Below are 13,543 nucleotides of genomic sequence, written 5' to 3'. Positions count from 1 at the left end.
TCAATATTTGAACAATTTGGTTTACGAATATTAGGAAATTAAAATACAAAGATTAAAAATATAGTAGAAGTTAATTAAAGTATGTGTTGAAACTTGAGTTGAAAGTAAAAGAAATATAGTAAATAGGAAAACTCAATAAAAATCACAAAATAAATATATACTCCAATAAATAAATCTCTTTCAAAAATTGAATACTAAAAGAATAAAAATCACAAAATAAATTCTAATCCCACTATTTTTTGCACGCACGCGTATTTCTAGGGTTTTAGCATATCCGAACAAAATTGAAAAGCCAAAACTTGGAGTTTGAATCCAGCCCTTCTACCAGGTATGCATTTCAATTTATCCGCGCTTCCGCTTGCTCTTCCTTTTCATTTATCCTCTGTCAATTCCAATTCTCTATGTATAGATTGGGAACATAAATGACTTTTTATTTTGCCAAGTTAGGTTTTTCGATTCCGCAACGAAAGCTGAAAATGATGTTCTCACTCTGTGTGTTTCTTTAATTCTTTTATTATGTTGAATTTGAGGATATCAAGTTACTTCAGTATTTCATATTGGGAAATCGGAATGGAAAAGATACCTGCTTGGCATTAGTAGTATCTTCTCTAGCAGGGAAAAAACGAATTGGATTTGAGTGTGAAATGTTCGTTCACATCTCTGGTTGATGCTGAAACGAACCGATGAGATTTTCTTTTTCAATTGTCAGAAATTTATGGAGATTGTTTTTTGGTTCTTTTCTGCCTTTACTGCATCCTTGTTTTCCATTCTCTTGACTGTACTTTGGAATAATTAGCAATAGCATGTTTGTATGTTTTGGTTTTCGCCCATATTTTCCTCCTCGAGTGTCTGAATCAAATATTCTAGGTTTACAAGAACATCTGAAAATTTATAATCTGCAACATTTTTGCTTACATGTGTTTAGATATCGATTATGATTTGTATCCTTTTTGAGTTTGGCAGCATTTTATCTTAATGATTTATGCTTGCATTATGCATTTTACATTTATGGCAAGCAATGTCAAATGCCGACTTGCATCCCAAAGCCTCTTTTGTTGAGAAAAACGTTATGTGCAGCATACCTTCTTATAATATTAATATCTGGAAAGATAGCATGTAGATAAAGGGGATAACACATAGCAGATATGGTTACACATCATGTGGTTCTACTGGGAATTATTGAAAGAAATCCTTGTTATCCTTGGTTATTGAATTCATTTCCATACAACTTACAGTACTCGGCATCTGTTATTCTATTTTCCTTGGTTTCTTGGTAGGAGCAGTTTATTTGAGGTCTATAGGATATGTGGGTTTTAGGATATGATATTTCTATCAAATGTGCATATGACATAAGTTGTTGGTTAGATTCTTATTCCTGTTTTGCAAGTTTGCTGGGACAACTTAAATTATGTGCTGTTGCCTTCTGTTCTTCTCTCCACTCTCTCTCTCTCTCTCTCTCTCTCACACACACACACACATGCAGCACAGTACAAGATGGTCTGTTGTCCTCCATAAGGGGCGGTTTTGGGGGTCTCTTACCTCTTATATTCATCTGAAAACTTACTGGCTTATTTTCAAAATTTTGTTGAAAGAATGCCACCTCACCTGCCTTGGTGGAAAATTTATTATTATCATCATCTGGTACACCCAACATGGTTTCTGGCTGTCATCTTAATAGCAATGTCTGATCTACAATGCTTTTGGTTGAAAAATAATATCTAAATCATAAATAATTATAAATTGTAGTAATGCATGGTTTTCTCATTTTGCGAGTCTACTTGTTAAATTTGCAAATATCAGTTGCTAAGCTTTGGTATCTAGCATACAATTATTTTATAACTGGTTCGCAACATTTATTTAGTATCTGGATATCCTCTAAGTCTAAGATGAAAGGGAGATATGTGTATCTTGGCTACTTGTTGTTGGGAGAGCTGGATGTATTAAAAATGTGATTTTTAAAGCATATGCTTGAATGGTTAGCTTATATTTTGGTTCACTTTACGCAGGGACTGCTGTGTACCAGTGGACTGAATAAAAGCGAAACTCCACTCTAGTTTTTGTTCTTTTACCAGCAATGGGGGATGCAGAAAGCCTTCAACAATCTAAAAAGAGAGCTGCTGGAGTCCAACTATCTCGTGAAAACCCTGGCCTGGATGATGATGAACCGGAACAAGAGACAGGAACCTTTAAGAAAGCAAGTGATGAAGTTTTGGCCAAAAGAAAAATAGTGAAAGTACGTCGCCAGCAAATTTCAACTCCAGCTGCCCCACCTCCATCTTCTTCTAATCCTTTTGCTGCCATCCGGTTGGTTCCTCCTACTTCATCTGCTCCTTCGCATGTAGAGGCACACAGTGGTCAGAGTGAGGAAACTGAGAGCAAATCTGGAAATATGGTTGACGAACCATCAAATGATGAATCCACCAAGGCTGAAAAAACTGATGTCAAGGATGACAATTCTAAGCAATCTGAAAACAAGGTCGATGACTCAAAACCTCGACCAGATGATACAAAGGATAATGTGGTTGACGAACCATCAAAAGATGAATCCTCCAAGGCTGAAAAAATTGCTGTCATCGATGACAATTCTAAGCAATCTGAAAACAAGGTTGTTGACTCAAAACCTCAACCAGATGATACAAATGATAATGTGGTTGACCAAGAGAAGGATAACTCTGTGGCAGAGGAAGTTGCGGAAGGTGGGAATTGTGGGGATGGGGCGACAAAGTCTGCAGAAGCTGATACTGCTGACACACAAACAGGGAAAGATGTAAAAGATTCTGGAGATGAAAAGGAGAAAGAGAATGAGGCAGCTGCAGAAAAGAATGAAGAAACTGTCCCATTTGGCTCATTTCAACAACTATCAAGTAGCCAAAATGCTTTCACCGGTCTTAGTGGAACAGGGTTTTCTGGTACCTCATTCTCATTTGGATCGATTACTACAGATGGTACTGCCCCGAAGAGTGACTCTACTACCTTCAGTTTTGGCGGTTCTAATGGAAGCTCTATTTTTGGAAGTGTTGGGGCAAGTACTATCAGTAAGAGCGAGGGCACCAAATTTCCTCCAAAGCAGGAGGTTCCTCTGGAAACCGGAGAAGAGAATGAGAAAGCTGTTTTCACCGCAGATTCTATTCTTTTTGAATATGTCGGTGGATCTTGGAAGGAGCGAGGGAAAGGGGAACTGAAGGTTAATACATCGACAACAGGGACAGGAAAAGCCAGACTTGTTATGAGAGCTCGAGGAAATTATCGGTTAATTCTGAATGCTAGCCTTTATCCAGACATGAAGCTTACGAACATGGACAAGAAAGGCATCACTTTTGCCTGCGTGAACAGCGCTGGTGAGGGGAAAGATGCACTTTCAACATTTGCTCTGAAATTCAAGGATCCTTCTATAGTTGAAGATTTTCGAGCAGAGGTCAACAAGCACAAGTCTACTGCTCCAGTAGCACTGAGAACCCCAGAAAATTCTCCCAAAGCTGATGAATGATGAGCGCTTCCTTTCCCGTACTTGTCGAAAATATGTGAAATGCTCCTCCTCGACCTTCAGTCTTGCGTCTTTGTTGCAGTAGAAGACATGTAAAACAAGAGTTTTCGGGTCAGTTTATGCGTCGTCAGTCTCTTGAGAAATGTCTTGTTTTTGGGTTAATATACATTTTATTGAACTCCTTTATATGATGAGATAACCTTTTGATAATCCCTCTACATCTAAATATCACTAGTTAATTTGAAATTTGAGTCCCGTGACCATCATATAGTATTATTTATAGCTGTATTCACATCACATAAAACTGCATCTTGGTCACGGGCCATTTTATATTTTACTACTATAGTACAAAAAATGTAAATCAACAGTAGACCTTTGACATATCACATTCATAGATCACAGATTTGAAGACTCTTAGAAATTTGTAAGTGACAAGAATCACATACAAGGAGAGAATACAGAAACATTGAGAAAGACAACAATCCTTTGGAATGAGGGTGAAATAACAAGATGATTAGTTTTGAAGGTACAAATCATCAGATAAATCAATTCTTCTAAGGTGAAGTGTAGCTCTTGGTGCACTTGTTGGAACATGACCCCACACAACCATCCACCTTCTCACCATCTGCAAAACAACCACCAAAATCATGCATTCATTCATTCGATCGTAACGCTTCAGAGAGATAGATAGATAGAAGCTTACTGGGCTTGTGTTTGGAGCTGAAAGCCGAGCACATGGAGAAGGCGCAGCCGAGTTTGCAGAAGCCGAGGTTGTCGGAACCTTCATGAACATCGTTCTGGATTTGTGGGAAGATGCAATCCTTCAAGCAGCTGGTGGTGCAGGAACAAAGGGTTTGTGCAGGTTCAATCATGCAGAAAATGAAGCATTTTGTGTAGCATTCTTTGAAAGTAGAAGAAGTGGCTTTTCCACTTAGCATACCTACACATAAAACTAGTACAACAAGTGCTCTCAATAATTTCCTCACCTCCATTTTTCCACTTGTTATTTTCAAGAAAATGTTGAGCTATGAGCTGCTTATATAGCACAACACACACACATAACATTTTAGAAATGAATAGTTATATGCATTTAGGTTTGTCATGTGAGTGGCCACTAAGCCATTTTTGGGATGCCCACTAATTAAGCTGTATGAGTTGAGCTAGTTCAAATTTGGACACTTTTCAAATGGTGGCTAAAATACCACTTTGCATTTAAATATTTATGTTGCGTATACAAGTTCATTTGATTAAGACTGAGAAATTGTGTGACTTTGATCATTATTGGATTACTCTATTAATGATCTAATTAATAAGGCATAACTCGAACCTCACATGTTAAGAAAGCTCTCAACTCAAACACGAATCTGACATGCTATTTTCAAACTCAAACACGACCGGCGCATAGTTTAATGACATGATTTGACTCGACATGATAACAACACGCTTGATTAAAACCTAATTTTTAAACTTGATTTACCACGAATATGAATAATAAAAATTAAAGTATAATTTTTTTAAATAATAAAAAAGTATAATTATATTATTATTTTTAATGGGTTACTAGAACCCAATCCGAACCCAACCCAAAATATCGGATTTCGACTTGATCCAAATTTATTAACTCAACCCAAAATATCGGATTTCGACTTGATCCAAATTTATTAATTTCGTACGTGTTTGTATCATGTCAAAAATTGTTAATACTATATATATTTGATAAGCCTAATCACTCATGTAACATATACTGTGATTAAGAATATGTACTAAAAAGTACTTAAATAAAAACAAATATAAACGTGGTCCATTTTTTATAATCAAATTCCACAACCATTTCTTAAGAGGTGTGATTCAAAACTCATACTAGTATATGATACTATCAAAGAAGTGAGCAATTTTACAACGGTAGAAATTGTGACCCGAAGATAACACTAATATTTATTGGTAGACTTCCCATACGAATTAAGTTTTTGTTTTGTTTTTTTTTTTTTTTTTTTTTTTTTTTTTTTTTTATAAATTTTGTTATAAAAGACATTAGGAGACATTATAAAATAAACATCATCAATCTATACGAATTAAGCTTTTTTTTAAAAAAAAAACATTAGGAAACAAAATAAACATCATCAATCTATACGAATTAAGCTTTTTTAAAAAAAAAAAAACATTAGGAAACAAAATAAACATCATCAATCTATAGGTGTAGTACAAGTACAAGTACAAGAAACGATTAGTGCTTGTCAAAATTAAAGAACAAATTACTCTCAGAGAAACTGGAATTACAATGGACCAAGTTGGATTTATATATATTTGGGTCACAAGTTCAATGCAACATGTGAATTTTATTTGTCGTCTTTTTGTAAAGGTAACCTCATTTTCACATAAATACTTATAACGATTAGTCACATGGCTTAGAAATATTCGAAGTCCATGATATCACTCCATCCACTAAATGTAAAAACTTTTAAAACAACACAAAAATTGATAAAGTAAGAGGATTTTAACAAAGGCATTGATTTTAATTTCTTCATATATATTCAATGGAAATTTTTTGGGTATGTTAAAATTAGGGGTTATATGTAACTAAAATATGCCTTTACTAACTTTTTTTTGTTCATTAGATCAAGGGTATCCAATGGCATTCAGCAGGCTGATTTGTAGGTAATTCGAAGAATAGGGCAACTGCAAATATTTAAAATTGCTACACTATCGAGTTAATTCCCTGACTATTTGATTAAGGATGAACAAGTCGCATATCACTATACCACACATTGAATTCCCTTCACTAAATAATTTAATTTATGTTTCTAATCACAATAGCATTCAAGAGTTAAGCATGTCCAAAATGACCAAGCAACATAAATTCACCAATTTTCTGTTGTTGTATATTTTGATTATTATGATAGAAAGTTTCTAGAGTAATACGAGTGAATCCAATGGATGTCATTACTTTCAGAAAAGAAGATGAATTCATACGGAAAACAAAAAGTAAAAAGAAAGAAAGAAAGAAAGAAAGAAAATGGTAATATTAAAGAGAGTGTTGGTTATTGAGTTGCCCTTGTATGGTGCTCTCCAAAAAAAACAACTTCCTCACCATTAAATTTATATATAAATTATTTCGTAGACATCTGAAACTCTGCTACTTATCTTATAATAAATAAAGTTAACCTATCATGTAGATTATTTTTTTCCATTTTATTACCCTCTTAATTATCTCATAGAATTTGGGATTATTTTGGTCCTTTTCTATTAATTCAATCCTGTAAAATTGTATTGACGCCTTCATGTGTTGGTAAGCATTACTTTACTTTCAAAATTAAATTGTCATAATGTATTGGTTTAATAAAATTAGCAGTTATTTTTTCTTTAGTCTAATAGGTTTTAAAACATTACCACAATAACTTTATTAATAACTATTAACTACCATTTTAGTTGTCATTTTTATAGTTAAATTCGATAAATATTTAATACTAGTGTAGTATTTTAATTTATACCATTTTCTTATTTTTGAATTTTTTTTATTTGTATATGGACAGTGACGGATCCAGCTCAGGCCAAGCCACCGCTCCAGCGGGGGCTTGGCCGGAGCCAGACTGCTAAGACTACCGGAGATTACAACCTTATAGGGGCGCCACGCTCAGGTTGAAGAAGCTGTTGCAGAAATTAAATGAAGAAGAAGATGAGCAGTTTGAGTTTTAAATTTGATTGGTGAACTTAATAATAAAAAACTAAAAGGCCCAGAGCCCAATAATATTTAATAGACTAGGCGTCTACAGTTCTCTAACTCTAAGCCATTTATTTATTTCTTTTTTTTTCATTAATTGCTACAGTTTTATACTACCAATTCCTAAATTCCAATCCATGTATCTATGCGTTAATTTAATAATTCATAACATCAATTTATGTATTTATTACGTGTATTATTAGGTGGCATTTTCTTTCATTTTCTATTTGTTATATAAATTGCCTTATGTTGAATATTAATTACGATCCTTGGAGGGAAAATTTTCACTAAATAAATACAATAAAATAAATTATAAATTTTATAATTTTATATTGAATGATAATATTAAAAAATTTGTTGTTACCAAAACGTGTCCTAAAGTTTTGGGATGGTGTCATATGAGGAAATATTTTATTGTGGTTTGTTTTAATTTTGTAAAGATTTTATATGTAAAATGGAATATTTTAAAAGTATTAATATTTTGATACTCCCCACGTCCTCCATTAATTGTCCACTTTTGTCATTTTCGTCCGTCGCCCTCGTTAATTGTCCACTTTCACTTTACCATAAATGGTAAGTAGGTCTCGCATTCACTAACTTATTTCATTCACTTTTTATTATAAAACTAATAAATAAAAGTGAGACTCATATTTCACTAACTTTTTAATCCACTTTCCTTTATATTTCTTAAAATCTGTGTCGAAACCAAAGTGGACAATTAATAGGGGGTGGAGCGAGTAATATTTTAGCACCGGCTTGTTTAAATTTCTGGATCCGTCACTATATGGAGCCTATATACTTTTCACCATCAAGATCACGCAAAAAAAAAACACTTACAAGAGAATATTCTTGATAAATACGTGTGAATTTTGAATAGTCTAAAAGGATTTTATTTGTTCACTCATAAACCTTAATTTGGCCAACTGTGGATTTTTATTTGTCTAACTAGATTCACTAATTCGATATATATGAATAATGATCAAGCAACCATTAATCAGAATGTTCTCTCTTTCTTTTCTTTCAAGTTGTAACTTGAAATATTGAAGAAATATTTTGAAGTTAAATCATTGACACTGTTGAACTTTATTTCTTCAGCAGTACTTATATTACTAGTATTAATTATAGTATCAAATTACATTTCCATTCATATGGAATATGGAATTATGCTTTAGTTTTTACACTGCTACAATCGTCTGAACACATATCCAAGCATTCTTCAAAATGTGGACCATCTGTCAAACAATAGTACCTACAACACATGTAAATGCAATAAAATAAATTAAAATCTCAAATTATTTTTATTTGGATATATTATTATTTTTTACCTGAGGCAAACATTATGCACTAAGAATTGACACATCCTTTTGCGCATGGGAAATCCACCTCCATTTGATTTGATACTAAATGACATTTTTCCAAGCATTTATTTATGCATGAAGGCCTTTTAAAAAAAGACACATTTTAAGTTGCATTTCCATTTACATAGATTACTCTTATTTTCAGAATAATCTGCACCAACCCCTACGATAAGAATCACCATCACCATAATCCCTACATATTTTGAACTCATTTTTGTTTTCTATGTCTATGTTTACTAATTTGTGAATGAATGAATTTTTCACTCCCTATCATGGTGTTTATATACACTAGTGTCATCACCCGTGTTATGCATGGGACAAAAGATTTTCCAATAATGAGGATATATTCACAATTAAATATATTAAATAAAATATGTATAGTAAATAAGTAAAAAAATAATATTTACAGCTAAGAAAATAAACTAGTAATTAAAATAAGCATGATACACTGGGAGAAGGAAGTGTTGACTAGACGGTGTAGAAAAATAAGTATAATTATAATTGTTAGGTTCGTGGTCATGAGACTTGGCTTGGATCAGGCTCGGTTCAGCTGAAGCGTTGGTGCACGCGCGCCAGCCACAACTTGATATATGAGCTGCATGTGGAGTTAGTTATAACTAACTGGGGCAGTTGGTATAAAAGGGAGTGACATGCGGTTTTGTTGGGTAATTAGTTCATACAGAAACAGGAAAACAAAAGAGAGACAGGAAGAGTGAAACACTAGAGATCAAATCTTGTGATTACATTGAGAGTGTGGGTTGTTCTTCATTCCATTTTTGTAATTCATGTCGTAATCCTCTTCATCTTGTGTTTGTGAATAAAAGATCCTCATATAGTTTCCTGTGGACGTAGGTTTTAAAAACCGAACCACGTAAACATCATCGTGTGTTGTATACTTTCTTGATCTCCAACAGTAATTAAAATAAATATAATTGTAATTAAAATATACTATGAATAGGATATATACTACAAATAAAGGAAAATATACTACAAATAAGATATCAAACATCAGATATACTACAAATAAAGGAAAATATACTACTCCTATGTCCCATAATAGATGTCACACTTTCCTTTTTAGTTTGTCCCACAAAAGATATCACATTTCCTTTTTTAGAAAAAATTCTCTCTCACGTCAATATAAATATACTATCTTGTCTCTCCACCTATGACCTAACACACAAAACAACTTCACCTAAAATCTCTTGTCAATCCCCAAATATGTCATCTATTATGGGACGGAGAGAGTACAAATAAGATAGTTTGTAGTATATTTTCCTTTATTTGTAGTATGTCTTATTTGTAGTATATTTTTCTTTTTTGTAGTATATCTTATTTGTATATATTTTTTCTCTATTTGTAGTATATTATCCTTTATTTGTAGTATATCTTATTCGTAGTATATTTTATTGTAGTATATCTTATTTGTAGTATATTTTCCTTTTTTTAGTATATCTTATTCTATCATGAAACAAATTAAAATAAGCATAATTAAATGTTAATTATGCTTATTTTAATTAGTTTATATTCCTAGCTGTAAATATATTTTTTATACTTATTTACTATATATATTTTATTTAATATATTTAATTGTGAATATATCCTCATTATTAGAAATCTTTTGTCTCATGCATTACACGGGTGATAACACTAATGTATATAAACACCATGATAGGGAGTGAAAAATTCATTCGTTCACAAATTAGTAAACATAGACATAGAAAACAAAAATGATTTCAAGATTTGTAGGGATTATGGTGATGGTGATTCTTATCGTAGGGGTTGGTGCAGATTATTCTGAAAATAAGAGTAATCTATGTAAATGGAAATGCAACTTAAAATGTGCCTTTTTTAAAAGGCCTTCATGCATAAATAAATGCTTGAAAAAATGTCATTTACATTTAGTATCAAATCAAATGGAGGTGAATTTCCCATGCGCAAACGGATGTGTCAATTCTTAGTGCATAATGTTTGCCTCAGGTAAAAAAAATAATATCAAAACAATTTAAAATTTTAATTTATTTTGTTGCATTTACAGGTGTTGTGAGTAACATATATTACTATTGTTTGACAAATGGTCCACATTTTGAAGAATGCTTGGATGTGTGTTCAGACGATTGTAGCAGTGTAAAATATAAAGCATAATTTCATATTCCATATGAATGGAAATGTAATTTGATACTACAATTAATACTAGTAATATAAGTACTGCTGAAGAAACTGAAAACAAAGTTTAATAGTGCCAATGATTTATCTTCAAAAATATTTCTTCAATATTTCAAGTTATATATCACAGATAATTAGTGAATCCTGGTCAATTCTCTTAAACCTAAGAAAAGAAAGAGAGAACATTCTGATTGCTTGATCATAATTCATATATATCAAATTAATCTATATAATTATGCAGGCAAGTTTTCTTCTTTGTTATCAGCTTCTCTCGAATGACACTAACATGTCCATGGTGCTGGTATTTATAACGGTTGAAATCTTCTAGTGTTAAGCTTTCTTTTTTCTTTTCAGGCTCTATTTTTCTTATATACTTTAAACCAGTCTTTCTTTATAATTAACGTAGATCTAGATAATTGTTTGCAGTAAATGTAATAGAATAGTAGTACTCTCTTCGTCCCAATTAAGTTGGAACAAAACTTTTGGGCATGGATATTAAGAAATTGTATTAAATAGATTAAGTGAAAGTAAATAAAATAGGAAAGAGAAATAAAGAGAGAGTAAAGTAGATGATGAAATAAAGTACTACCATGTTTGGTTGCCAGGATTTTGCTTGGGAAAGTAACCTGATTCCTTAAATTTCAAATTCATATGTTTGTTTCGGTTTTTAATCAAACTGGGAAAGTAATCAGAATACGAGAACAAGGAAAGTTAGTACAACTTTCCAGGATTCTGAATCCTAACTTTTCTTAAGTATTCTTTTTCCCAGTTTTAGGATTCTTACATATTTAAGCAATATAGTACTATAATTTTGTTATTATTATTATTATTATTATTATTATTATTATTATTATTATTATTATTATTATTATTATTATTATTATTAATTATAACATTTTAAAAATATTTTAAAATTATAAATCATACTTAATTTCTCTATAATAAACAACTATATTTAAAATTATCATAATTATAATTATATTAATAATTCATAATAGTAATTAATAATTATTAATAATTAATAATTAAAATATAATTATATAATATAAATTATATAATAAAAAATGATTATTATATTTTATAAGTCAATAGTTAATCAATAAAGTAATAGTGCAATTTTAATTTATAAAATTTATTCAATTATAACATCTGTAAATATTATAATTATAGTATAACAATTATTATATTTATTATTGTAATAAATGAGTATAATACTCCATGTAACTATAATTATAATTGTATTAGCATATATTATGATGGATAATCCTATTTAAACAATCCATCATAATAATAAATATAATAATAATTATTATTTATAATTAAAAATTTATTAAAATTTTTACAATATTATTATTTTTTATAAGTAAAAAATAATAAGTATATTTTTAGTTTGGTGTTTAAATTAAATATAAATTTAAAATCTCGATATTGTCCAAACACAGGAAAATAAAGTTACTAGGAATCATATTTTCGGGATTCATTTTCCCAGGAATCATTTTCCTTGCCAACTTTAGTTTTCCGCCAACCAAACATGGCCTATGAGTGATTGAATGTTATATTTTTAGTCAAAAAGGAAAATGACTCAACGTTATTGGGACATCCCAAAAAGGAATACGACTCAACTTAGTTGGGACAAAGGGAGTATTATTGTATTAGTATAAGATTGTGAATGTAAAAAGTTGGTGGAATGTGGGTTCCACATACTAAAAGTGGAAGTAAATGGTTCTATAAATCATGGACAAACCAAAATGGCAAAATGACTCTTTAAATGGTGGACGGAGAGAGTTGTAAAATGAGAAGCGATTCAACTACTATTGAACGTACCAAAGTGCAAAATGACTCCACTATTATGGAATGGGGGAATTATTTTTTACTAAAAAATGTAATGACTCTATTACTATGGAATGCCCAGATAATTCAACTATTATGGAATGGAAGAGTATATTGTTATAATTTTTTTTTTTTCTAATTTCTCACTAAATATCCATCAACAAATTCTTAAAAATTTGCCCCCCTCTACAAATTCCTCACTCTGCCCTTGTCGCTTGCTGTAAGCCTGTAACGTCCATATATGATTTCCCAAACTGTCATATTAACTCCTATTCTAAATTTAGCCAGAATAACAGATTGCCTATTAATTGCCATATGTATTAATTTAATTAAATTTCCAATAATTAAAAGTCAGCCAGCATTAAATAACATTCTAAATCCAATCCTCAAACGCGTTACAAAATTGAATGAAATGAATAAAAATTTCTATAAATAGTGACATAACTGAAGAAAATATAGAGAGAAAAATGAAGGTGAAAGTAATGTTAGTGGTTGTAGTGATTATGGCTGTGATCCTGTGTGCCGCAGATGCAGAAACAGATGCTCACCGACAATGTGTTCGTGACTGCAGCGATAGTTGTTTTGATGCTCAAAACATAGGGCTTTGCATCCGACAATGCCTGAATAACTGTCCGAGATCCCAACACCCGGAAGCGATGGATACGAAGAACAAGTTGATATCATAATAAATGTTTGTCTTCGACATTTGATTTGTTATTGTCTTTGCTATCTGTTGTAAAGGTACTCGATTCGATAGAATGGATTGAAAAATAATGACAATTAGCATTATTATTGATACAATAATTTATTGTGTTTATATAGTTTAGTTATTTATAGTATCTCAAAAATTATTATTGATATCCTTAATTTTATATATTACTCCTTCCGTCTTAAAAAAAATATGAGCAATGGATATGACACAAGAATTAAGACAAAATTAGTAAAGTAAGAGAAATAATGAGAATGGTATGATAAAGTGTCACGCCC

General features: G+C 31.3%; 2 protein-coding genes across 2 annotated transcripts; one reads left to right on the top strand and one right to left on the bottom strand.

Annotated features, from left to right (window-relative positions):
• The first annotated feature begins 232 nt into the window (after positions 1-232).
• LOC125213760 (nuclear pore complex protein NUP50A-like) lies at positions 233-3,694 on the top strand. Its single transcript, XM_048114488.1, has 2 exons — positions 233-328; positions 2,007-3,694. Exon 2 carries the CDS (start codon positions 2,075-2,077, stop codon positions 3,485-3,487), a length of 1,413 nt encoding a protein of 470 aa, XP_047970445.1. The 5' UTR covers positions 233-328; positions 2,007-2,074; the 3' UTR covers positions 3,488-3,694.
• A 147-nt stretch (positions 3,695-3,841) lies between these two features.
• LOC125213761 (thionin-like protein 2) lies at positions 3,842-4,513 on the bottom strand. The gene is made up of 2 exons (XM_048114489.1): positions 4,188-4,513; positions 3,842-4,109 (listed from the first exon to the last, which is right to left on the bottom strand). Exons 1-2 carry the CDS (start codon positions 4,474-4,476, stop codon positions 4,039-4,041), a joined length of 360 nt encoding a protein of 119 aa, XP_047970446.1. The 5' UTR covers positions 4,477-4,513; the 3' UTR covers positions 3,842-4,038.
• Positions 4,514-13,543: the final 9,030 nt, after the last annotated feature.

Source organism: Salvia hispanica, chromosome 3, assembly GCF_023119035.1.
Source record: "Salvia hispanica cultivar TCC Black 2014 chromosome 3, UniMelb_Shisp_WGS_1.0, whole genome shotgun sequence".
NCBI classification, from domain to species: domain Eukaryota; kingdom Viridiplantae; phylum Streptophyta; class Magnoliopsida; order Lamiales; family Lamiaceae; genus Salvia; species Salvia hispanica.
This window is presented reverse-complemented; position numbering and strand designations above follow the sequence as displayed.